At 40.8% G+C, this 25,161-nt stretch overlaps 1 protein-coding gene across 2 annotated transcripts in view; it reads right to left on the bottom strand.

The window, feature by feature from the left end:
* Positions 1 to 286: 286 nt before the first annotated feature.
* Positions 287 to 25,161, bottom strand: part of FCRL4 (Fc receptor like 4) — a 48,489-nt gene continuing 23,614 nt past the window's right edge. Inside the window, exons 7-13 of one of the 2 annotated variants that reach the window (XM_002685957.7) lie at positions 15,582 to 15,692; positions 15,082 to 15,144; positions 13,865 to 13,892; positions 13,010 to 13,092; positions 12,744 to 12,812; positions 3,512 to 3,543; positions 287 to 3,413 (exon numbers count right to left, since the gene is read on the bottom strand). In XM_002685957.7, the coding sequence (XP_002686003.3) occupies positions 3,372 to 3,413; positions 3,512 to 3,543; positions 12,744 to 12,812; positions 13,010 to 13,092; positions 13,865 to 13,892; positions 15,082 to 15,144; positions 15,582 to 15,692 (428 nt within the window). In that variant the 3' untranslated portion in view covers positions 287 to 3,371. The remainder of the gene's footprint in view (positions 3,414 to 3,511; positions 3,544 to 12,743; positions 12,813 to 13,009; positions 13,093 to 13,864; positions 13,893 to 15,081; positions 15,145 to 15,581; positions 15,693 to 25,161) is intronic. The other variant, XM_015461839.3, reaches the window with a different exon arrangement.

The raw sequence follows: 25,161 nt of genomic DNA, 5'->3' as shown, positions 1-25,161 counted from the left end.
CATCGTTCATCATAAGCTATCAGTTCTTACTACTTGGGAAGCCCATGAGGTACATAGTATCTTCATTTTGCATAGAGGGAAATTAGATGCAAAAAATGTATATAATTTATCTAAGAAATTATAAGTGGCAATTCAAGTCTTGAACTAAAATCTTTTGGATTTAAAACCCATATTCATTTTGATACACTGCTTTTACTAGCTACACTAAAAGTACACACACATACACACACACACACACCATTCTAAAAGAACTGTCATGGCAGATATTTTAGAATAAAATAGGCAATTCAGATATTCAAAAGTATTTATTAAGCACCTAGAATGTATCAAGCATAGTTCTAGGTGCTTGGGATGTGTCAGTGAATGAAAAAGACAAACGTTGTTTCCCTTAATTTACTTTCCAGAGGACTGACATACAATAAGCATAGTACATAAGCAAATTGTATGGTATATTTTAAAGTGATAAATGCTTGAGGGATAAAAGTAAAGCAGAGTATGGGAGATTGGGAGTGCTTAACATTCTTTTTAACTTTTTATTTTGTATTGGAGTATAGCCAATATTAATGCATATTATAGTTTCAACTAGACAGCAAAGGAACTCAGCAACACATATACATGTATCTGTTCTCCCCCCAGACTCTCCTTCCATCTAGGCTGCCACATAACATTGAGCAGAGTTTCCCATGCTATTCACAGTAGGACATTGTCAGCTATACATTTTAAATATAGCAGTGTGTACATGCCCATCCCAAACTCCTTAACTATCCCGTCCACCCTAGGTCTTATTATCTTTTTAAATTTTATTTATTTTTAATTGGAGGATATTGCTTTACACTACTGTGTCCATTTCTGCCATACATCAACATGATTCAGCCATAAGTGTGCATATGTCTTCTCCCTCTTGAACCTCCCTCCCAGCCCATCCCACCCCTCCAGCTTGTCACAGAGCCCTGGTTTGAGTTCTCTCAATCATACAACAATTCCTACTGGCTATCTACTTTACATATGGCTTTTACATACTTTACATATTTGTTTTTCTCTTTCTGACTTACTTCACTCTGTATAATAGGCTCTAGGTTCATCCACCTCATTAACATTGACTCAAATGTGTTCCTTTTTATGACTGAGCAATGTTCAAAGAAGACATACAGATGGCTAATGAACACATGAAAAGATGCTGAACATTGCTCATTATTAGAGAAATGCAAATCAAACTACAATGTGAACTCACCTCACACAGGTCAGAATAGCCATCATCAAAAAATCTACAAACAATAAATGCTGGAGAGAATGTGGAGAAAAGGGAACCCTCTATCATTGTTGGTGGAAATGCAAACTGATACAGCCACTATCGAAGCCAGTATGGAGTGTCCTTAAAAAACTAGGAATAAAACTACGATATGACCCAACAATCCCACTACTGGGCTACCCTGAGAAAATCATAATTGTAAAAGACACATGTACGCCAATGTTCCTTGCAGCACTATTTACTGTAGCTAGGACACGAAACAACCTAGAGATCCATTGGGTAAAGAAGCTGTGGTACATATGTACAATGCAATGCTTAACTTTTTATCATCAAAATTTAAGACATACAAAGAGGCTAGTATAAGCTCTACTTCCTCCCTTTACATACCTATCATCCAGCTTCAGAAATGGTGCTCACATGACCAATCTTGCTTTATCTGTACCTCTATCCACTTCCTGCCCACCCAACTCTTATTGGATTATTTCAAGCAAAATCATAATATTTAATGTACAAATACTTCAGTATTAAGTAAAAGATGAATATTTTTAATAAAAACATAACCATAATACTATCATTTATACCCAAAACATAAATTCTTCAAACATATAAATTATCCAAACATAATTTCTTCATATTAATGTATAAATTTCATTTAGTATTCCATAAGTAATTCTTTTTAAACTTGATTTGTTTGAGGCAAGACCCACTCATTCCTTTTGACTGACATGTCTTAAGTATCATTTAATTTATAAGTCTTCCCTTTCTCCTTTCTTTTTTTGTTAAAGAAACCAGATCATTTATCCTTTAGAATTTTTCCATAGTTTAGATTTTTCTGATCAAAATCCCATGGTGCTATTTAACAAAATCCTTTGTCCACTGTATTTCCTATAAACTGGTAGTTAGATCTAGAGACTTCAATAGATTTACTTCTGATAATTCAGGCTTAAATACTTTGTAGGTGGTATTGAATACTTCCACTAGGAGGCCTATAATATTAGGCTGGGTTTTTTTTATATCAACTTGATCATTAGGTGTAGCATGAAACATTCACACAAAATAGTTGCCTTCTATTTCTTTCAGTCCTTCTTCATTTATTGGAAGAATTATTCTAACATCACCTATTTGATAACTCAAAGATACAGCTCCTACAAGAAAGGTGGCTCTATATTCTTTGAATAGGAAAAAGTATTTAGAGACTACAGCATGTGCAATGGATGCTCATTGTTACTGAATTATTAATTATTTCTAGACCTTTCTGGTGGATGACCTCAGAAATAGATAACATTTTTAAAATGAGCAGTTTTTGTCATCAGTTTGTACTGACATTTCCAATTCAAATTTAGGTTTTCCAGGTTGTTACTTAACTTTTTATATTTGTTGTATTTCTTGTCTCCAGTGTTAAAAATCTTTGCCCCTAATAACATTAATGAAATCAGGTTTTGCTTTTGGAAGCTCAGTCTGGAGCCTGCTTCTCCAGCTCTTCAAATGATTTTTCAAAGTAGCTGATATAAATTTTTTAATTCCTTTATCTGTAAACCACTTGAAATGGATTCTTTTGTCTGCAACTGAATCCTGACAGGCAGTGTAAGCAGGAGGGATGGACCTGTGCTTTGCTTGTGAAGTATGCAGGCAGCCACTCATAGTGAAACCAATTGAAGCAACCTATTCCCCACAGGGAGAGTTGCTGAATATGTATTAAACAGAGACCTGATTCACTCAGTCTTTTCTATCTAGGTAGAAATCCCAATTCTCCAAAATTTGTCCTTCTGTTTTTCTACAGCAGTCTTTCTCCCTCTCCTGAAATCAGACAGTAAGGAGCACATTAGATTAGGCTCAGAGAAGGTATATAGGCTTTTCTCTTGACCATGGATCTTGGTCATTTCAGTGTAGTCTCTGAGGGGTCTTCCCATCACTGCCTCAGACTGGATGAATCAGAAGTCCTTGGAGTGAATGCACATGGGCAAGAAGAACTGGAAAGCTGGAACTAGATGGTCGCTCCAGAGTCCTCAAGAACTGCACTAAGCTGGGTCTTTGGATCAGAGACAAGTCGTATAAGTAGGATATTCTGATAACTTTCCTTGGCATCTTCATCTTTAGAGCTGACCTTTCCAGCTGAATCATCTCAGAGCTGTGTCTTCACTTCAGAGTAGACAATTGAGATCTGCTGGGGTGGAAAAAAGATAGAAGAAGAACTGGAAGGAGAGGGAATGTGGGGTGATAGGTAGTAGTGGGAGAGAAAAACAGTCAGGAAATGAAACTCACCTGGTCCTCTAGAGATGTTCTGAACGTATTGGCTGTGGAGAAAAAGAAAACCACAGGGTGATGAATGTTTGGATCCACTCCAAACCCAGTCTTCTAGCTTATTTCCCAGAATCTGGGAGTCATTGGGCTGTCTGCATTGATTCTCATTTTCTCTTCTCTGCCACCTAACACCTCCTACAACACACATGATCTTGTTTTACCATTTCTTTACCCAACCCTCTGGATGTTCTTTGCAAGCTCCATTGATCTATAAAGTTCTCCCTCAATACCACAAAGAGAAACCTCACTCCCTTTCTTTACAGATGCTAAGAGATAATTTCTCTCTTAGTTTCAATTATTGCCTCTCTTAATTTACAGCACCTCCATCTCACCAATCGCAAAGTCCAACCCCTGCTTTTTCTGCAAGTTCACACTAGAATCCTTTAAATGTATTCCCTGAGGGAAAAACTGTCTTATATTATCATGTTCTGGTTTTGATTTGATTGCCAAAGTTTCTTGGAGGTGGAACCACAGTAAGAGAAAACTTTCAGTTCAGTTCAGTTCAGTCACTCAGTCGTGTCCGACTCTTTGCGACCCCATGAATCGCAGCACGCCAGGCCTCCCTGTCCAGCACCAACTCCCAGAGTTCACGCAGACTTACATCCATTGAGTCAGTGATGCCATCCAGCCATCCTCTGTCATCCCCTTCTCCTCCTGCCCCCAATCCCTCCCAGCATCAGAGTCTTTTCCAATGAGTCAACTCTTCGCATGAGGTGGCCAAAGTACTGGAGTTTCAGCTTCAGCATCATTCCCTCTAAAGAAATCCCAGGGCTGATCTCCTTCAGAATGGACTGGTTGGATCTCCTTGCAGTCTAAGGGACTCTCAAGAGTCTTCTCCAACACCACAGTTCAAAAGCATCAATTCTTCGGCACTCAGCCTTCTTCACAGTCCAACTCTCACATCCATACATGACCACAGGAAAAACCATAGCCTTGACTAGACGAACCTTTGTGGGCAAAGTAATGTCTCTGCTTTTGAATATGCTATCTAGGTTGGTCATAACTTTCCTTCCAAGGAGTAGGCGCCTTTTAATTTCATGGCTGCAATCACCATCTGCAGTGATTTTGGAACCCCAAAAAATAAAGTCTGACACTGTTTCCACTGTTTCCCCATCTATTTCCCATGAAATGATGGGACCAGATGCCATGATCTTAGTTTCCTGAATGTTGAGCTTTAAGCCAACTTTTTCACTCTCCGCTTTCACTTTCATCAAGAGGCTTTTTAGTTCCTCTTCACTTTCTGCCATAAGGGTGGTGTCATCTGCATATCTGAGGTTATTGATATTTCTCCCAGCAATCTTGATTCCAGCTTGTGCTTCTTCCAGTCCAGTGTTTCTCATGATGTACTCCACATAGAAGTTAAATAAGCAGGGTGACAATATACAGCCTTGACGCACTCCTTTTCCTATTTAGAACCAGTCTGTCATTCCATGCCCAGTTCTAACTATTGCTTCCTGACCTGCATATAGGTTTCTCAAGAGGCAGGTCAGGTGGTCTGGTTTCCCATCTCTTTCAGAATTTTCCACAGTTTCTTGTAATCCACACAGTCAAAGGCTTTGGCATAGTCAATAAAGCAGAAATAGATGTTTTTCTGGAACTCGCTTGCTTTTTCCATTATCCAGCGGATGTTGGCAATTTGGTCTCTGGTTCCTCTGCCTTTTCTCAAACCAGCTTGAACATCAGGAAGTTCACGGTTCACATATTGCTGAAGCCTGGCTTGGAGAATTTTGAGCATTCCTTTACTGGTATGTGAGATGAGTGCAATTGTGTGGTAGTTTGAGCATTCTTTGGCATTGCCTTTCTTTGGGATTGGAATGAAAACTGACCTTTTCCAGTCCTGTGGCCACTGCTGAGTTTTCCAAATTTGCTGGCACATTGAGTGCAGCACTTTCACAGCATCATCTTTCAGGACTTGCAAGAGCTCAACTAGAATTCCATCACCTCCACTAGCTTTGTTCGTAGTGATGCTTTCTAAGGCCCACTTGACTTCACATTCCAGGATGTCTGGCTCTAGGTCAGTGATCACACCATTTCTCACATCCTCCTTATTAGACATAAAGAATCTCAGAGCAGATAGAATCATGAGAACTATATAGTAATTTTATGGAGGGATAGAGCCTGGGGAAAAGGATACATCCTGGGATACTCTATTTTTCATCATATTTTTTCCATGGATCTTTTGGGGTTACAGATCTTTTTAATGACCGAATAGAAGCTATGTACTCTCTCCCTGGAATAATAGACACATCAAAGGAACTTTGCATGCAATTTCAGGGCCTTCATGCAAACACTCAGGCACTGGTGAAGAAATATTGCTACAGATCATCAACACAGAGAGTGCCTGAAATATAACTCATCCACCAATAGAGTGCTCAGCTTCAAGGGTGTTTTGACAAATATGTCAAAGACAGAGTGTGAAGAACAGCAACTGATCAGGGTAACTTGATAATAAGCACCCAATTAACCCAATCAAATTGGTGGCAATTCTAATTCTATCATTCAAAAGATCCTGATTAGTGAGGATGGCTGAGAAATCAGTGACAGACAAAGCAGGTGTTCAGAGGATATGCATTAGTCAAATATAGCAATAGGCACTATATGCAGCAAATATTATAGTAAAACAGAAGACTTAGTCTTCATTGGATTTGGGACCTTGCAGAAGTCTTTAACCTCATTTGTAAACCAAGTTCAGGATCAGCTTACAATTGAAATTTCTACTAGACACAAGGATACTGAAAGGCAGCATACAAGATGGAAGAAAACACTTGCAAACCATATTATCAGATAAGAGATTCATATGCAAAATATATAAGGAATTCATACAACTCAACAGCTAAACTAACAATAATAATAACCCAATTTTAAAATGGGCAAAGGATCTGAAGAGTTGTTTCTCTAAAGAAGACATACAAATGGTCAGCAGTTATTGAAAAGGTGCTCAACATCAGTAATCATCAGTGGAATCAAAACCAGAGTGAGATATCACATCACACCTGTTAGGATGGCTATCATTAAAAAGATAAAAGATACCAAGAGTTGGCAAGGATGTGGAGAAAAAGGAATTCTGGAACACTGTCAGTGAGAGTGTAAATTGGTACTGTTAATATGGAAAACTGTATGGAGTTTCTTAAAAAGTTAAAAATGAAACTACTGTATGATCCAGCAATTCCACTTCTAAATACATATCCAAAGGAAGTGAAATCAGGATCTTGACTAGATCACAGCAAGATATAGAAACAACTTAAAAGTTTATTGATGGATGAATGAAAACTGAAATATTATACACACACACAGACATACACACACATATACAATGGAATATTATTCCACCTTAAGAAAGAAGGAAATCCTGTCATTTGTGACAACACAGTTGGATCTGGAAGACATTATGCTAAGAAAAATAAGCCAGATACAGAAGGACAAACACTGTATTTTTTCAAACTCACAGAAGCAGAGTAGAATGGTGGTTACAAGGAGCTTGGGGAAAGGAAACTAGAAGTAAGGCTCAAAAGGTGCAAAGTTTGAGTTATCAAGGATGAATACGTTCTGGAGATATACTGTGTAGTAAGAAGAGAAGTGGAAGGCAAAGGAGAAAGGAAAAGATATACCCAACTGAATGCAGAGTCACAGAGAATAACAAGGGGAGATAAGAAGGTCTTCTTAAGGAAACAGTGCAAAGAAATAAAGGAAAATAATAGATGGGAAAAACTAGAGATCTCTTCAAGAATATTAGAGATATCAGGGAATATTTCATGCAAATATGGGCACAATAAAGGACAGAAACAGCAAGGACCTAATAGAAACAGAAGAGATTAAGAAAAGGTGGCAAGAATATACACAAGAACTGTACAAAAAAACTCTTAATGACCCAGATAACCACGATGGTGTGGTCACTCACCTAGAGCCAGACATCCTGAAATGTGAAGTCAAGTGGACCTTAGGAAGCATTACTACGAACAAAGCTAGTGGAGGTGACGGAATTCCAGCTGAGCCACTTCAAATCCTAAAAGATGATGCTGTTAAAGAGCTGCACTCAATATGCCAGCTGCTGCTGCTAAGTCGCTTCAGTCGTGTCCAACTCTGTTCGACCCCATAGACGGCAGCCCACCAGCGCCCCCCCACCCCCACCCCATCCCTGGGATTCTCCAGGCAAGAACACTGGAGTGGGTTGCCATTTCCTTCTCCAATGCATGAAAGTGAAAAGTGAAAGTGAAGTCGCTCAGTTGTGTCTGACTCCTAGCGACCCCATGGACTGCAGCCTACCAGGCTCCTCTGTCCCTGGGATTTTCCAGGCAAGAGTACTGGAATGGGTTGCCATTGCCTTATCTGCAATATGCCAGCAAATATGGAAAATTCAACAGTGGCCACAGGACTGGGAAAGGTCAGCTTTCATTCCAATCCCAAAAAAGGACAATGCCAAAGAATGTTCAAACTCTTGTACAATTGCCCTCATTTCACATGTTAGCAAGATTATGCTCAAAATCCTTCAAGCTAGGCTTCAGCAGTACATGAACCTAGAACTTCCAGATGTACAAGCTGGATTTAGAAAAGGCAGAGGAACTAGAGATCAAATTTCCAACATCTGCTGGATCATAAAGTGAAAGTGAAGTCATTCAGTCATGTCCGACTCTTCACGACCCCATGGACTGTAGCCTACCAGGTTCCTCCATCCATGGGATTTTCCAGGCAAGAGTACTGGAGTGGGTTGCCAATTCCTTCTCTAAGAAAAAGAAAAGGAATTGCAAAAAAAAATCTTTCTGCTTCATTGACTATGCTAAAGGCTTTGACTGTGTGGATCACAAGAAACTGTGGAAAATTCTTAAAGAGATGGGATTATCAGACCACCTTACCTGTATCCTGAGAAGTCTGTATGTAGGACAAGAAGCAACAGTTAGATCCAGACATGGAACAACAGACTGGTTCAAAATTGGGAAAGGAGTACATCTAGGTGGTATATTGTAACTCTGCTTAATTAACTTAAATGCAGAGTACATCATGTGAAATGCCGAGATGGATGAAGCACAAGCTGGAATATCAAGATTGCTGGGAGAAATATTGACCTCAGATATGCAGATGATATCACTTTAATGGCAGAATGCAAAAAGGAACTAAAGAACCTCTTGATGAAGATGAAAGAGAAGAATAGAGAAAGCTGTCCTAAAACTCAACATTCAAAAAACTAAGATCATGGCATCCAGTCCCATCACTTCATGGCAAAAAGAAGGGGGAAAAGTGGAAACAGTGAGAAACTTTATTTTCTTGGGCTCCAAAATCACTGCAATGATGACTGCAGCCATGAAATTCAGACACTTGCTCCTTGGAAGAAAGCATATTAAACCTAGAAAGCATATTAAAAAGCAGAGATATAACTTTGCCAACAATATGGACACCTTATCTTTGACAAAGGAGGCAAGAATATACAATGGATTAAAGACAATCTCTTTAACAAGTGGTGCTGGGAAATCTGGTCAACCACGTGTAAAAGAATGAAACTAGAACACTTTCTAACACCATACACAAAAATAAACTCAAAATGGATTAAAGATCTAAACATAAGACCAGAAACTCTAAAACTCCTAGAGGAGAACATAGGCAAAACACTCTCTGACATACACCACAGCAGGATCCTCTATGACCCACCTCCCAGAATATTGGAAATAAAAGCAAAAATAAACAAATGGGACCTAATTAGCCTTAAAAGCTTCTGCACATCAAAGGAAACTATTAGCAAGGTGAAGAGACAGACTTCAGAATGGGAGAAAATAATAGCAAATGAAGCAACTGACAAACAACTGATCTCAAAAATATACAAGCAACTCCTACAGCTCAACTTCAGAAAAATAAACGACCCAATCAAAAAATGGCCCAAAGAACTAAATAGACATTTCTCCAAAGAAGACATACAGATGGCTAACAAACACATGAAAAGATGCTCAACATCACTCATTATCACAGAAATGCAAATCAAAACCACCATGAGGCACCATTTCACACCAGTCAGAATGGCTGTGATCCAAAAGTCTACAAATAATAAATGCTGGAGAGGGTGTGGAGAAAAGGGAACCCTCTTACACTGTTGGTGGGAATGCAAACTAGTACAGCCACTATGGAGAACAGTGTGGAGATTCCTTAAAAAACTGGAAATAGAACTGCCTTATGATCCAGCAATCCCACTGCTGGGCATACACACTGAGGAAACCAGAAGGGAAAGAGACATGTGTACCCCAATGTTCATCGCAGCACTGTTTATAATAGCCAGGACATGGAAGCAACCTAGATGTCCATCAGCAGATGAATGGATAAGAAAGCTGTGGTTCATATACACAATGGAGTATTACTCAGCCATTAAAAAGAATACATTTGAATCAGTTCCACTGAGGTAGATGAAACTGGAGCCTATTATACAGAGTGAAGTAAGCCAGAAAGAAAAACACCAATACAGTATACAAACGTATATATATGGAATTTAGAAAGATGGTAACAATAACCCTGTGTACGAGACAGCAAAAGAGACAGTGATGTATAGAACAGTCTTATGGACTCTGTGGGAGAGGGAGAGGGTGGGAAGATTTGGGAGAATGGCTTTGAAACATGTAAAATATCATGTATGAAACGAGATGCCAGTCCAGGTTCGATGCACGATACTGGATGCTTGGGGCTAGTGCACTGGGATGACCCAGAGGGATGGTATGGGGAGGGAAGAAGGAGGAGGGTTCAGGATGGGGAACACATGTATACCTGTGGTGGATTCATTTTGATATTTGGCAAAACTAATACAATTATGTAAAGTTTAAAAAAAAAAAAAAAAAAAACTTTGCCAACAAATGTACATCTAGTCAAAGCTATAGTTTTTCCAGTAGTCATGTATGTGAGAGTTGGCCCATAAAGAAGGCTGAATGCCAAAGAATTGATGCTTTCAAGCTGTGATGCTGAAGAAGACTCTTGAGAGTCCCTTGGACTGCAAGGAGATCAAACCAGTCAATTCTAAAGGAATTCAATTTTGAATATTCATTGGAAGGACTGATGCTGAAGCTCCGATCATTTGGCCATCTAATGTGAAGAAGTGACTCACTGGAAAAGACCCTGAAGCTGGGGAAGATTGAAGGTAGGAGGAGAAGAGGGCAACAGAGGATGAGATGGTTGGATGACATCAGCGCACATAAGTTTGAGGAAACTCCAGGAGATAGAGAAGGACAGGGAAGCCTGGCATGTTGTAGTTCATGGGGTAGCAAAGATTTGGACATGACTTAGCAACTGAGCTACATATTGCAATCACTAACTATATTTTATTGTATACTTAAAATTAGTAAGAAGGTAAATTTTATGTTAAGTGTCCTTACGACACATCATCATTATCATCATAAAGGGTGTGAAAGAAAACTTTGGAAAATGGTGCATATATCTATGGGCTTAATGGTAGTGACAATTTCTGTGGTGTTGATTCATCCCCAAACTCATGAGCTGTATATATTAAATAGGCATAGCTTTTTACATGTCAAAAAATTAGTGAACTACTTATGCTAGAATGTGGATGAGTTTCAAAACATTGTGTTAAGTGAAAGAAGCCAAACAAAAGGACTGCATTATATAAGAATCTGTTTATGTGAAATTATAGAATAGCAAACTATAGGACAGAAGGCAGATCAGTAATTGTCAAGGGTGAAGCTGGAGGGAGATTAACTGCAAAGGAGTATGAAAGGATTTTCTGGGCTTCTGGAAATGTTCACACATCACAGTGTGATTGTGGTGGTGGTTCTGTGAATGGATACATTTGTTAAAATAATTTGAATGTGCATTTAAAAGTGGTGAATTATATTTTATATTGTTGATTCCTCCATAAAGTTGATTAAAACAATCAATTTGAGTAGAATAGAAAATTGAGTGCATCACACTAAGTATTATCTCCTAAAACTTTTGGTTTAGGTATGTGTGTGTGCATATATATGTGCACATTCACATTTCTTAACAGTACAACTTATATTTCTTTTTTTTTTTACACAGCTTGTATTTATTACTGCAGATTACAATTAAAAAATATTTCAACACCCCTTGTCAGGAGCATTGAGAGTTCTAACTCACAACAAGTGGTGGGATCAAAAGAAATCTGCTGGGCCAGCTAGGACCTGAAATTCTTAGGTGTCCCCAGGTACAGATGTGGTCCACATGGGAGACAGAACAAGCAGAAGTGTGGTCACCTTAAGTCCTGTTCAATAAAGCCTCCAGGTACCAAGGGACTCCAGCAGCAGGAAGTTGGATGTGACTGATTGGAGGTGAGGCCAGTGAAGGAGCAAGAAACAACTCATGGAATTAGAAATGCCTCACCTGTGCCCACTTAAGTATCTCTCATCTCAGGAAGGCAGAAGCCAGCTTCCACAGTACCAGTTGGAGTAACTTCTTTCCCACTCCTTTCCCCAAGCTAGTTAGGGGAAGTCAACCCAAGAAATAGGGAAGAAGCCAACTCTGCCTGGTCCTCCCCATCACCCACACTGTTGCCAGCTTCATTCTGAAACCTGCCTGCGCTAGGTGAGGAGAAAGTTCTGATTAACCATCTTCAAACTTGGAGTTCTATTTACTTACTAAAGTAAAAGACTTACTTACTTACTTACTAAGTAAGAGACTACAAGACTGTGACATAAAGTGTCCACCTACTGTCTATCACCTAAGAGAATGGAGAATGTGTTGAAAAGCCTTTGGTTGCCAGAATTTTCAACCCAAGTGCCCAGGAAAACCTCTCACAGAAGAAAGTTTAAAGACACAGTGGGGGACAGAAAATTTTTGTAAGTAAGTCATGAGTCTTGCTTGCTGAGTATGTGGGTTACACAGGGTTGTTATATAGATTAACTAAATGTGTATATATTACACATATTAATATTTATATATTATAATGATAATATTCTTATCACATGGTAGGTGCTTTGCAATAATTCATTCATTACTTTCAGGTAAACTTTGAACATATACCCTCATGATTACAATGTCTATTAGAAGAATGTTTAATTTTTGTTCTGACATCAGGAAAGATGCTACATAGCTTTCTGTATCTGTCCTCTTTCTTTGGAATCTAAGCACTACTGTAGGGATTTTTAATCTGTTTTGATCACTCATTCACTCCCTTTACTCAAAGGAGACTCAGCAAACATGTGTCAAATGAATGAATGCAATTTGAAGCCAGAATCTCTCCCCAGTAACATACCTTCCCCTTCTGCCCCAGGCTGCGTAATCTGGATCTCAGAATATACCAAGTCTCTTTCTCTGGGATGCACTGAGAAGAAAAAAAAAAAAACAACACTTTGTAAGCAGTGCCAGTCACTGGGGCATGCTACAGATGCTTCTTCATAAACAATAGTTTACCATGAATGTCTGGGATACTTAGGGAGACCAGGGCCTTTTGCCAGGCCTCAAAACAAGTATCTTTCTCTGGCTCAGGCCCAGAACAGCTTCCTACCAGGGAGTCCTCACCATTGATGTACAACTGCTGCAGCTCCACAGGGGCAGGGCACATGGGGTTGAGGGGTCCTGGTGGGCCTAAGGTCAGGGGTCTCCTGTAAGGCATAGAAACACTGATCATCCTTGGAACATTACACTATACATGAAAGTCGGATAGAGAAAAAAAAAGAGTAGGGAGAAGTCAGCAGAACGAGGCCAGAAGAGTCTTTGACGTCATAGAAATGATCATCTCGTAAATAGAATGGTCACTCTCAATTGGTAAAAAACAAACAAACAAACAAAACCCAGCCTCATCATCAGGAGGAAGTGTCTTCACAGCATTCTGCCTGGATAATTCAAGAAGCAATTAGACATAATCCATGATCCAAGACCCTGACTATGTCCTAAGACCGAGACACTGACACAGATAGAAGAACAAGACCATATTTACCAAACCAAACTTAAAAACACAAAATTTGATGAGTAAGTAAGCACATTTGGGACAAAAAGAGGATTAGTAGAAGCTGAGACCCCACTGTAAAATCTAGGACTAACAATCATTTTATACAGTTATAGTAACATGTGGTCTAACTATAGGACTATTTGCACCAGAAATATTTTGTGCCAACCTAGAAAATCTATAACCTTTAGTATCATCCATTTAATGGAATGGGTAAATTTGAAATAAGAAACTGATCTATTTATGTGGGAAAATCCATTGTATACACTATTAGAAGGATTCTAAGAAGCTGTGATTATGGCCATTTTAAAGAATGTGAAAGTGGGAGCATCAAGCCACAGGAACATAGAGAAATCACTTGGCCTAATCTTGTATCCCCACAGTTCTGCATATTTTATTCTTGGGAAACCAGAAGGCTGAGACCTCACCTGATTGTGTCTCCCTGAAAGACATCTCCTGCAAATAAAACAAAGGCAGATTTGTGTCAGCAGAGGGAGCTCATCCTCAAATATTTCACACATGTACCACCTGAGCTGTGTGCTGTGCTGTGCTGTGCTGTGCGGTGCTCAGTTGTGTCCGACTCTTTCGACCCCATAGCCCACCAGGCTCCTCTGTCCAGGGCTATTCTCCAGGTAAGAATACTGGGGTGGGTTGCCATGCCCTGCTCCAGGGGTTCTTCCCAATCCAGGGATCAAACCCAGGTCTCCCACATTGCAGGAGAATTCTTTCCCATCTGAACCACCAGGGAAGCACAAGAATACTTAAGTGGGCAGCCTAGGTCTCCAGGGGAACTTGCAGACCCAGGAATCAAACTGGGGTCACCTGCATTGCAGATGGACTCTTTATCAGCTGAGCTACCAGGGAAGCCCATGTGCTAACAGAGTCAATTCAAATGTGAGTGCAGTCTTGGATTCTCGTGAAAAAGAACTGAACCAAGCACATAACTTGCTGGGGTCAGGGCTACACATTGCTGTGTTGAATATGCAAACATCTGAGACTTGATTAGGGTTCAAGGCTGTGTTTATATACCTTAGGAAATACTAAATACAACCAAATTGTTTTTCTTGCAGAGTAGTGTGGGGCTACAGGTGGATTTCCAGAAGAAACTGTGGTTATGCCCAGAACCTCAGACTTCACCTCAGGCTTGTTAAGGACACTTTGGTCAGAGGTCCAAAGCTCTGTACATCCAGCCGAGTGCAGGATACACAGGAGGTGCCCAGAAGGATCTGGTGAGTTGAGTTGAATTAAGTTAAAAACAGAGTTGTGCTTCCCTGGTGGCTCAGACAGTAGAGCATCTGCCTGCAATGCAGGAGACCTGGATTTGATCCCTGGGTAGGGAAGATCCCCTGGAGAAGGGAAGGGCTACCCACTCCAGTATTCTTGCCTGGAAAATTCCATGGACAGAGGAGCCTGGGGGGGCTACAGTCCATGGGGTCACAAAGAGTGGGACGTGACTGAGCATGCACTCAAAACACAAAGTTAAAGCATGTGGGTAACTGCACTAGAGCTGAAAAAGCTTTTGTGTATGCCTCTACACCAGCTGAAACTAGCCTGACCTGGGTTAAAGCAAGAAGGCTTTGGAAGCACAACAGACAGTACTTGGGAGAAACTCTCCTCTGGGTGGAGGGGGAGCCAGTAGCCTGACCTGTAGAGAGTGGAGCCATTGGAATATGAGATGCTGGTCCCAGGCTTTGACTCAAGGACATCTCTGAGGAAGAAGGATAGAGATTAGTCAGCTCCCATTCTCAGTCATTTCTTCGTAGGGCCTTTCAACTTTTATTTGATTGTCCACTTATGGGGGATGTAGGATGGTCTGAAGTATCTAGTGGACCAGTCTGTTTGGACCAAAGAAACTATCCAAGGAAACTGTTTGAAGTTCTTGAAACTTTACATTAAAATGTGTATTCCCTCCCCATCTTTCACCTGAGGCTTCTCCCTCCCCATCTTTCACCTGAGGCTTCATAAATTAGACTAGACATCTGTTAAGAAAACTGCCTTTTGAAGAAAGCAGGTGAGCCCATCTATTAGCACTGGGGTGGTGAGGTGGAGAATGGTAATGTGGCAGTTTCCAAGGCTGCAATGAATGGGGTTTCTGAGGCAGGGGCAGGTTGTGGAGGTTAGCAAAAGGTAAGAGAGAACACAAACCCGGTTTCCTCTGGTACCAGCAGTAAAACAGCAGGGCCACAGCCAGGAGAATGCTGAGTGATCCCCCAGTGGTTCCTCCCGCAACAAGGCCTCTTTTAATCCCGGGAATGCCTGGACAGAAAAAGTGTGTGAGAGAGCCTCAGGGAGAGGGATCTAGAGCCTGGAGGTGCCTTGAAGCCCTAGAAACTTTCCTCGGCCTGGCTGGGGTCCTGCACCCTGGGAAAGGGAGGGCTCTAACAGACAAGGACCCATGGGGGCCATTGAGGACTGGACTAGGACTGTGTGGCACAGGAAGCAGGTTTCCACTGTGGGCAGCACAGTCCTGAGCCTGCATATGACAGGAAGTGACTCACCATGTGGGGGCAGAAGGCAGGAATCTGAGGGGATTGTGGCAAAGGGGAGAAAAGGAAGCCAGCTCCCTCCACTGACCCACTCACCTCACTTCAGACATTAATATTCGGAGGGACATATATGGTTTCCCAGGTGGCTCACTGGTCAAGAATCTGCCTGCTAATGCAGGAGACACAAGAGTTGTGGAACCGATCCCTGGGTCAGGAAGATCTCTTCGGTAGAAGGCAACCCATTCTAGTATTCTTGCCTGGAAAATTCCCTGGACAGAGGAGACTGGCAGGCTATATAGTACATGGGGTTGAAAAGAGTTGGACATGACTGAGTGACTGAGCACACACACACTACATCTGTCTATCTATCTAACCAGTTGTCTATCTATTCTGTACTCTTGTAATTTGGCCATTTGGAAATTTCCCCTAGACATCTGGAAAGATGTTATGATGATGACTTGGCAGAATCTAACTTGGAACAGCAACATGCCTGAGAAAGAAAGCAAATATCTCCACTGATTAGGGCACTAGTTGAACCAACAATAACTCTGATATTGCTCTCCATTAAAATAATAAACTGGGACACCACAATGAAATGACATCAGTTTCCTTCCTCCTAGAAGCCTGAGTCTTATGTGCTTTGAAGAGGTGGGGGGAAAAAACTGATAGAAGGAATAGACTAAATTGTTGGAGAATTTTGATTTTTTTTCATCAGATACATTCTCCAAGGCCAGGGTGCCCTCTCTCCACTCCTATTCAACATTGTTCTAGAATTTCTAGCCAGACCAATCAGGCAAGAAAATAATAATAATAAAGGCCTCAAAATTGGAAAGGAAGAAAAAAAATTGTCTCTGTTGGAAGATGTGACCTTAAATAAAGAAAATCTTAAAGACTTCCCAGAAAATCTGTTAGAACTAATTAACTAATTCATAGAGTTGCAGAATACAATATCAATACAAAAATCAGATGTGCTCTATACAACAACAAGGGATTATCTGAAGAAGAAATAAAGAAAACAATCTTGTTTTCAATAGCATCAAAAACAATAAAAGAGTTATTATTGATTGCAAATTTAATCAAAGAGATTAAAGATCTGTATATTAAAAACTATAAGATATGGTTAAACAAATGAAGACACAAATATATGGAAAGAAATCCCATGTTGGTGAATTGAAAGAATTAATATTGCTAAAATGTCCATATTGTTCAAAGCTATTGAAGCCAAACAGAGTTAATGCAATCCCTATCAAAATTCCAACATCATTTTTTATAGAAATTAAAAAAAAAATTGTATGGAATAACAAAAGACACCAAATAGCTAAAGCAATCCTGCAACAAAAGAACAAAGCCGGAGGCTCTACACTTCCTGATTTCAAACAATATAACAAAGCTTGAACAAACAAAAGAAATTGGCATTGGCATAAAAAACATGAGAAACATGAACCAGTGGAATAGAATCAAGAGTCCAGACATAAACCTGTGAATATATCATCAACTAATATCTGTCAAAGGAGTCAAAAATACTCAGTGGAAAAGATAATCTCTAAATAAATGGTGCTGGGGAAACTTGCTAATTCACATGCAAAAGAATGAAACTGGACCTCCACCTTAAACCACTCACAAAAATTAACTGGAAATGTATTAAAGACTTTAAGAACAGAAACCATAAAACCTCTAGGAGAAATTATAGGGGAAAAGTCCTTGGTAATAATATGAGGAGGTCATACAACTCTATAGCCAAAAAAACCTTCAAATGATAATTTTAAAATGGACAAAAGATCTGAATAGTCATTTTTACAAAGAAGACATGCAAATGCCAACAGGCACAGGAAAACGTGTTCAACATCACTAATCATCAGGGAAATGCAAATCAAAACCACAGTGAGGTAGCACCTCACACCTGTTACAATGGCCTTTTTTTTAATAAAATTGTTTGAAATCAGAGCATAAGCAAAAGAGTTAAGAATAAGTTTACATGCCTTATTTTAATAAAGCAGTCTAGGTTATGGTGTCCTTGGACTGCAAGGAGACCAAACCAGAGCCAATCCTAAAGGAAACCAACCCTGAATATTCATTGAAAGGACTGATGCTGAAGCTGAAGCTCCAATACTTTGGAGCTTTACACTTGATGTAAACAGCTGACTCACTGGAAAAGACCCTGATGCTGGGAAAGACAGAAGGCAAAAGGAGAAGGGGTCAGTAGAGGATGAGATGATTAGACAGCATCACTGACCCACTGGACTTGAATTTGAGCAAACTCTGGGAGATATTGAAGCCTGGCTTGCTACAGTCCATGGGGTTGCAAAGTCAAACATGACTTAATGACTGAACAACAACAAGGTTATGGTGATTTAGCAAAACATAGGAAAGCAAGAAAATGTGTCACACTTATATCAAATTAAGCATGTTGAGTTATGTTACTAATGTACACAATTTTAATTTTAATTTTGTTTTACACTTTTCATCAAAATAAACTTTATTCCCTAAAACAAACAAAAAAATGGAGACAGGAAGTGTGTTGGTAAGGACAAGGAGAGAAGAAAACCCTTGTACAGTGTTGGTGAGAATGTAAATTGGTGCAGTCACAGTGAAAAGCAGTATGTAGACTCCTAGAAAATTAAAAAAAGAAAAAAAGAACTATTATATGATCTAGCAGCCCCACTTCTGGGTATATATCCAAAGAAAACAGAATTACTATCTCAAAGAGATATCTGCATCCCCATATTTACCGCCATATTATTTACAATAACCAAGATATGTGCAACCTAAATATCATTGATGTATGAATAGATACAGAAAGTGCTCGCGACTGAATTGCATCTGGCTGTCTTAAGAAATAAAACAGGGGGAGATGCTGGGAGCCAGCACGGGAGTTCCCACCCATGACAAAGGTCATGTGGAGAGGCCCTGAAGGCAAAGGTGAATCAGGACTCAAGGGGCCCCCCTGGACCTGCCTGAGCGTCTACCCCAAAACAAGAATCTGTCTGTTTAACTATTTTATGACTTTCACCTACTCCTCTGACATTTATGGAGGGCTATCCCTGACCACCTTTCTCTGTAAGAAAACCAACTTAGAGCTCTAGTTAATAAGTCTCCAGGGTATAATAGGTGTGCTCCAATTCAAATCCCTCAGAAAGCTTTCTAACTTGCCTGACAGGTTTCTGAACTCTTACAGCTATGCATGTGATTGTTCACAACCTCCCAACCATAAGAGGCACAGGAAGCTTAAGATATTTTAACAATTCAGAGCTTCTCAGAGAGTTAAAATTGTTAGAATAGAACTAGTAGAGGATTTCTTTGTTGAGCTAATGCTTGCTGCCAAGTTTCCATATCCCTTATCCACTGTGTCCCTGGGAGTGTATTGATTAACATAGTTGGTATATAGAAAAATAAGTAAAAGCTTTAATGTTAATAATAACCTTAGACCCTTGAGCTAATAAATTCTTCCCTTGATTATCCCCCACTGCACCTTTGCCCTATAGGAATGCAATTCTACCTAGTGCTTTCAGAGAGTGGCGCCAAACCTTAAGAAAAATCACCTCTGGAGAAAATAAGTTTTTCTGGTTGACTAATCTTTATCAGAAGAAGAATGTTAACAGGTCTCCTGACCAGAAGATGATGTAAATCACCTAAAGCTTGTATATGATAAGTGTGCAGAAAGAAAGCCTGGTTTCGATAAGGGTCTAGGACTGCTGACCTTGCATGACTTTGCACCCCCTATTATCTTCTATGTACAACTTAGGGTATAAAAGCTCCTTTTGAAAATAAAGCTATGGGCCTTGCTCATCAGGCTTGGTCTCCCTGTGTCGTTCTTGTTTCCTTTTCTCTCCTTTTCTTTTCTGTTCTTCCTTCAGGAGGACTAATTTGGAGCGTGGGGGCCCTCTGAGACCACTTAACTGCCTGGGCTTCTAAGACCCACTCGAGAAGGTGCCTAAGGCGGGGCACCTTCAGCTATTTGAGAGGGCGCCTGTGGCCTCCATGGTCAAAGCAAGTTTGGTGTCACGAATTTTATTGGCTTTCTGCATAAACCAGTTAGATCAAGCCTCTGTTCTCTCCGCTTTGCTATCCTTTCGCCAACGCCGTCCTCCTGAGGGAATCCCTGGATCCAACCGGGGCTGGACCCCGGTAGGGTTTCCCTGGTGGCTCAGTGGTAAAGAATCCCCCTGCCAATGCAGGGCTACAGTCCAACTTGTCACAAAGAGTCAGACACGACTGAGTGACAAAGCACAAGCCAACACTGGAGACACACGTTCGATTCTAGGTCAGGAAGATCCCCTACAGAAGGAAATGGCAACCCACTCCAGTATTCTTGCCTGGGAAATCCCATGGACAGAGGAGCGTGGTATGCTACACTCCATGGGGTCACAAAAGAGTCAGACATGACTTAGCAACTAAACGACAACAAACACACACTATTCAATTATGATGGAATGTGAATATGATAGACTATTATACAGCTATAAAAAAGAAAGTTCTGCCATTTGCAACAACATGTATGGAGCCTGAGGGTATTATGCTAAGTGCAACAAGTCAGACAGAGGGCAAGACAAATATTTTATGATCTCACTTACATATAGACTCTTTCAAAAAAAAAAAAAAGAAACACAAAAACAGAGAATGAATTGGTGGTTGCCAAGGGTAGGGGCTGGAGGGTGGGAGAAATGGGTGAAGGTGGTCAAAGGATACAAACTTCCAGTTATAAAATGAGTAAGTTTGGAGGATGTGATATATACAATGGTGATTATAGCTAAGAATATATTGTAAATATATTTGAAAATTGCTAAGATAGACCAACCTAGACAGCATATTAAAAAGCAGAGACATTACTTTGCCAACAAAGGTCCATCTGGTCAAGGCTATGGTTTTTCCAGTAGTCATGTATGAATGTGAGAGTTGGACTATAAAGAAAGCTGAGTGCTGAAGAATTGATACTTTTGACCTGTGGAGTTGGAGAAGAGTCTTGAGAGTCCCTTGGACTGCAAGGAGATCCAACCAGTCCGTACTAAAGGAAATCAGTCCTGAATATTCATTGGAAGGACTGATGTTGAAGCTGGAACTCCAATACTTTGGCCACCTGATGCGAAGAGCTGACTCATTTGAAATGACCCGGATGCTGGGAAAGATTGAAGGCGGGAAGAGAAGGGGATGACAGAGGATGAGATGGTTGGGTAGCATCACTGACTCAATGGACATGAATTTGAGTAAACTCTGGGAGTTGGTTATGGACAGGGAGGCCGAGTGTACTGCAGTCCATGGGGTCGCAAAGAGTCAGACATGACTGAGCAACTGAAGTGAACTGAAAATAGTAGATTATAAATGTTCTTATCACACATACACTCACAAAATTCCAACTGTGTAAGGTGATGGATGTGTTAACTAACTTTTTTGTGGTAATAAATTTGAAATATATACATGCAGCAAATCACTTTATTGTATACTGTAAACTTACATGATGTTGTATTTCAATTATATCTCACTATAAGTGGAATAGCAACAAAAAGGAAGGCATAACCTCTAAAATCAGGCTGTTAGGTTAGAGACATTCCTCTTTTTACTACCTGTGTGGCCAGCAACCTTTATTTAATCTTCCCTGTTTGTCAGTTTTCTTATCTGTAAAATGGAGATAACGGTAACTATAGCAGTACTATTGTTGGTGGATAAAAATGAGTTAATAAAGTGCTTTGAATGGTTCTTAACATATGATAGGACTTCCCTGGTGGCTCAGATGGTAAAGTGTCTGCCTACAATGTGGGAGACCCAGGTTCGATCCCTGGGTCGGGAAGATCCCCTGGAGAAGGAAATGGCAACCCACTCCAGTACTCTTGCCTGGAAAATCTCATGGACGGAGGATTCTGGGAGGCTACAGTTCATGGGGTCACAAAGAGTCGGACACGACTGAGTGACTTCACTTTTTTTTTTAACATATGATAAGTGCTATGTCTATGTAAGTATTATCTCTTATTCATTGCCCTTACATTATGCCCTCAGTTCAGTACAGTTGCTCAGTCATGTCTGACTCTTTGCAACCCCATGGACTGCAGCACGCTAGGCTTCCCTGTCCATCACCAACTCCCGGAGCTTGCTCAAAATCACATCCATCGAGTTGGTGATGCCATCCAATCATCTCATCATCTGTCATCCCCTTCTCCTTCTGCCTTCAATCTTTCCCAGCATCAGGGTCTTTTCTAATGCCCTAGACCCTCAGAAATTTCACGGCCCTTTGACCAGTTTCAGGGACACTCTCACACATTAGGCTCACTCACACAGCATCAGGTGGCACAATGGTAAAGAATCTATCTGCCAACGCAGGAGATGCAAGAGGCTTGGGTTCAATCCCTGGGTCGGGAAGACTCCCTGGAGTAAGAAATGGCAGCCCACTCCAGTATTCTTGCCTGTACTATTCCCTGGACAGCAGAACCTAGTGAGCTACAGTCCTTGGGGTCACAAAGAGTCGGACACAACTGAGCATGCACACAGCACTACCTTAGCCAACTTCAGCCCATTCTATGGACTGAATTGTGTTCCACCAAAATTCATAAACTGAAGTGATTCTAACCCTAGTGTGATGGCTTTGGAGATGGTGCCTTTGAGAAGTACTCAGGTTTAGATGAGGCCGTGAGAATGGTCCTTCATGCTAGGATTCAGTTCAGTTCAGTTCAGTCGCTTAGTCGTGTCCGACTGTTTGCAACCCCATGAATCACAGCATGCCAGGCCTCCCTATCAATCACCAACTCCCGGAGTTCACTCAAACTCATGTCCACCGAGTCGGTGATGCCATCCAGCCATCTCATCCTCTGTTGTTCCCTCCTCCTCCTTCCCCCAATCCCTCCCAGCATCAGAGCCTTTTCCAATGAGTCAACTCTTCACATGAGGTGGCCAAAGTATTGGAGTTTCAGCTTTTGCATCAGTCCTTCCAATGAACACCCAGGACTGATCTCCTTTAGGATGGACTGGTTGGATCTCCTTGCAGTCCAAGGGACTCTCAAGACTCTTCTCCAACACCACAGTTCAAAAGCATCAATTCTTCAACACTCAGCTTTCTTCACAGTCCAACTCTCACATCCATACATCACCACTGGAAAAGCCATAGCCTTAACTAGATGGACCTTTGTTGACAAAGTAATGTCTCTGCTTTTGAATATGCCATCTAAGTTGGTCTTAACTTTCCTTCCAAGGAGTAAGCATCTTTTAATTTCATGGCTGCAATCACCATCTGCAATGATTTTGGAGCCCCCAAAAATAAGTCTGACACTGTTTCCAGTGTTTCCCCATCTATTTCCCATGAAGTGATGGGACTAGATGCTATGATCTTAGTTTTCTGAATGTTTTAGTTTTCTGTAAGCCAACTTTTTCACTCTCCACTTTCACTTTCATCAAGAGGCTTTTTAGTTCCTCTTCACTTTCTGCCATAAGGGTGGTGTTATCTGCATATCTGTGGCTATTGATATTTCTCCTGGCAATCTTGATTCCAGCATGTTCTTCCAGCCCAGCATTTCTCATGATGTATTCTGCATATAAGTTAAATAAGCAGGGTGACAATATACGGCCTTGATGTACTCCTTTTCTTATTTGGAACCAATCTGTTGTTCCATGTCCAGTTCTAACTGTTGCTTCCTGACCTGCATATAGGTTTCTCAAGAGGCAGGTCAGGTGGTCTGGTATTCCCATCTCTTTCAGAATTTTCCACAGTTTATTGATGGGATTGGGGCCCTTAAAAGAAGAGATTCCAGAGATCTCTCTCACTCTCTCCCCAACTCTGTCTCATGAGGACACAGCTAGAGGGCAGAAGTCTGCAGACCAGGAAGAGGCATCTCTCCAGAAACTAATCATGCCAGCATCCTGATTTCAGTCCTGATCTCAGACTTCCAGCCTCTGAAACTGTAAGAAATAAACTCCTGCTCTTAAAGTCACCCTGTCTACCATATCTTGTTACAGAAATGCAAGCTAAGACAGCCTACCTTGGCACTAGTGCTCCAGGCTACCTCAGAGTTTCTATCCTGCTATGCTATTTGCTATGCTATATGACATTTCTAATCACAGAGATTTTGCAGGAAGTCCACAAATTAAAAAGAAGACATTCTGGTTCTGTTGCATATCAACTGAATCCTCGAAATCTGCTTACACTCTGAGATCATCTGTTTCCTTGCAGAACAGTTGTGAGAGTAAAATGAAATTACATGTGTGAAGGAACCAGTTCACTGCCTGTATCAGAGGATGCTGATTCATTCTACTGACCTTAAAATTCAAAAGGAAAGATGAGAAATTTTACCTATAGGTGTGAATTACCAACAGATTCACAATTATTCTTTTTCAGGGATTGTAAGTAAAATTTTCAGTATAAGAGTCTTTGTGGATTCATATTGAGTGCAGTAAATCAAACAGAGAAAGACAAATATCACATGATACCATTTATATGTGGAGTCTGAGGAAAAAAGGGTACGAATGAACTTATCTGCAAAACGGAAATAGTTAGAGAGGCGGAAAACAAACTTGGGCTCCCCTGGTGGCTCAGATGGTAATGCATCTGCCTTCAGTGCAGGAGTTCCGGGTTTGATCCCTGGGTCTGGGAGATCCCCTTGAGAAGAGAATGGCTATCCACTCCAGTATTCTTGCCTGGAGAATCCCATGGACAGAGGAGCCTGGTGGGCTATGGTCCATGGAATTGCAGAGTTGAACATGACTGAGCGACTAAACACAAGCATACAAAACAAACTTATGGTTACTAAGGGATAAATTAGGAGATTGGGATTGATGTATGCACACTGTGCATGCATGCTAAGTTGCTTCAGTCGTGTCTGACTCTTTGTGACCCTGTGGACTGGAGCCCACCAGGTTCCTCTGTCCATGGAGATTCACCAGGCAAGAATACTGGAGTGGGTTGCCATGCCTTCCCATACATACACTACTACATACAAAACAGATCACTAATAAGGACCTACTGTATAGCACAGGGTAATAGTTGGTTGCTCAGTTGTGTTTGACTCTCACAACCCCATGGACTGTAGCCCTCCAGGCTCATGTGTCCATGGAATTTTCCAGGCAAGAATACTAGAGTGGGTTGCCATTCCCTTCTCCAGGGGATCTTCCTAGTACAGAGATCAAACCTGGGTCTTCTGTATTGCAGGTGGATTCTTTACCATTTGGGCCACCAGGAAATCCTATATAACACAAGATATAGCTCAATACTCCATATATATAGCTCAATACTCCATAATGACCTATATGGGGAAAGAATCTCA

This window comes from Bos taurus, chromosome 3 (assembly GCF_002263795.3).
Source record: "Bos taurus isolate L1 Dominette 01449 registration number 42190680 breed Hereford chromosome 3, ARS-UCD2.0, whole genome shotgun sequence".
NCBI lineage: Eukaryota > Metazoa > Chordata > Mammalia > Artiodactyla > Bovidae > Bos > Bos taurus.
This window is presented reverse-complemented; position numbering and strand designations above follow the sequence as displayed.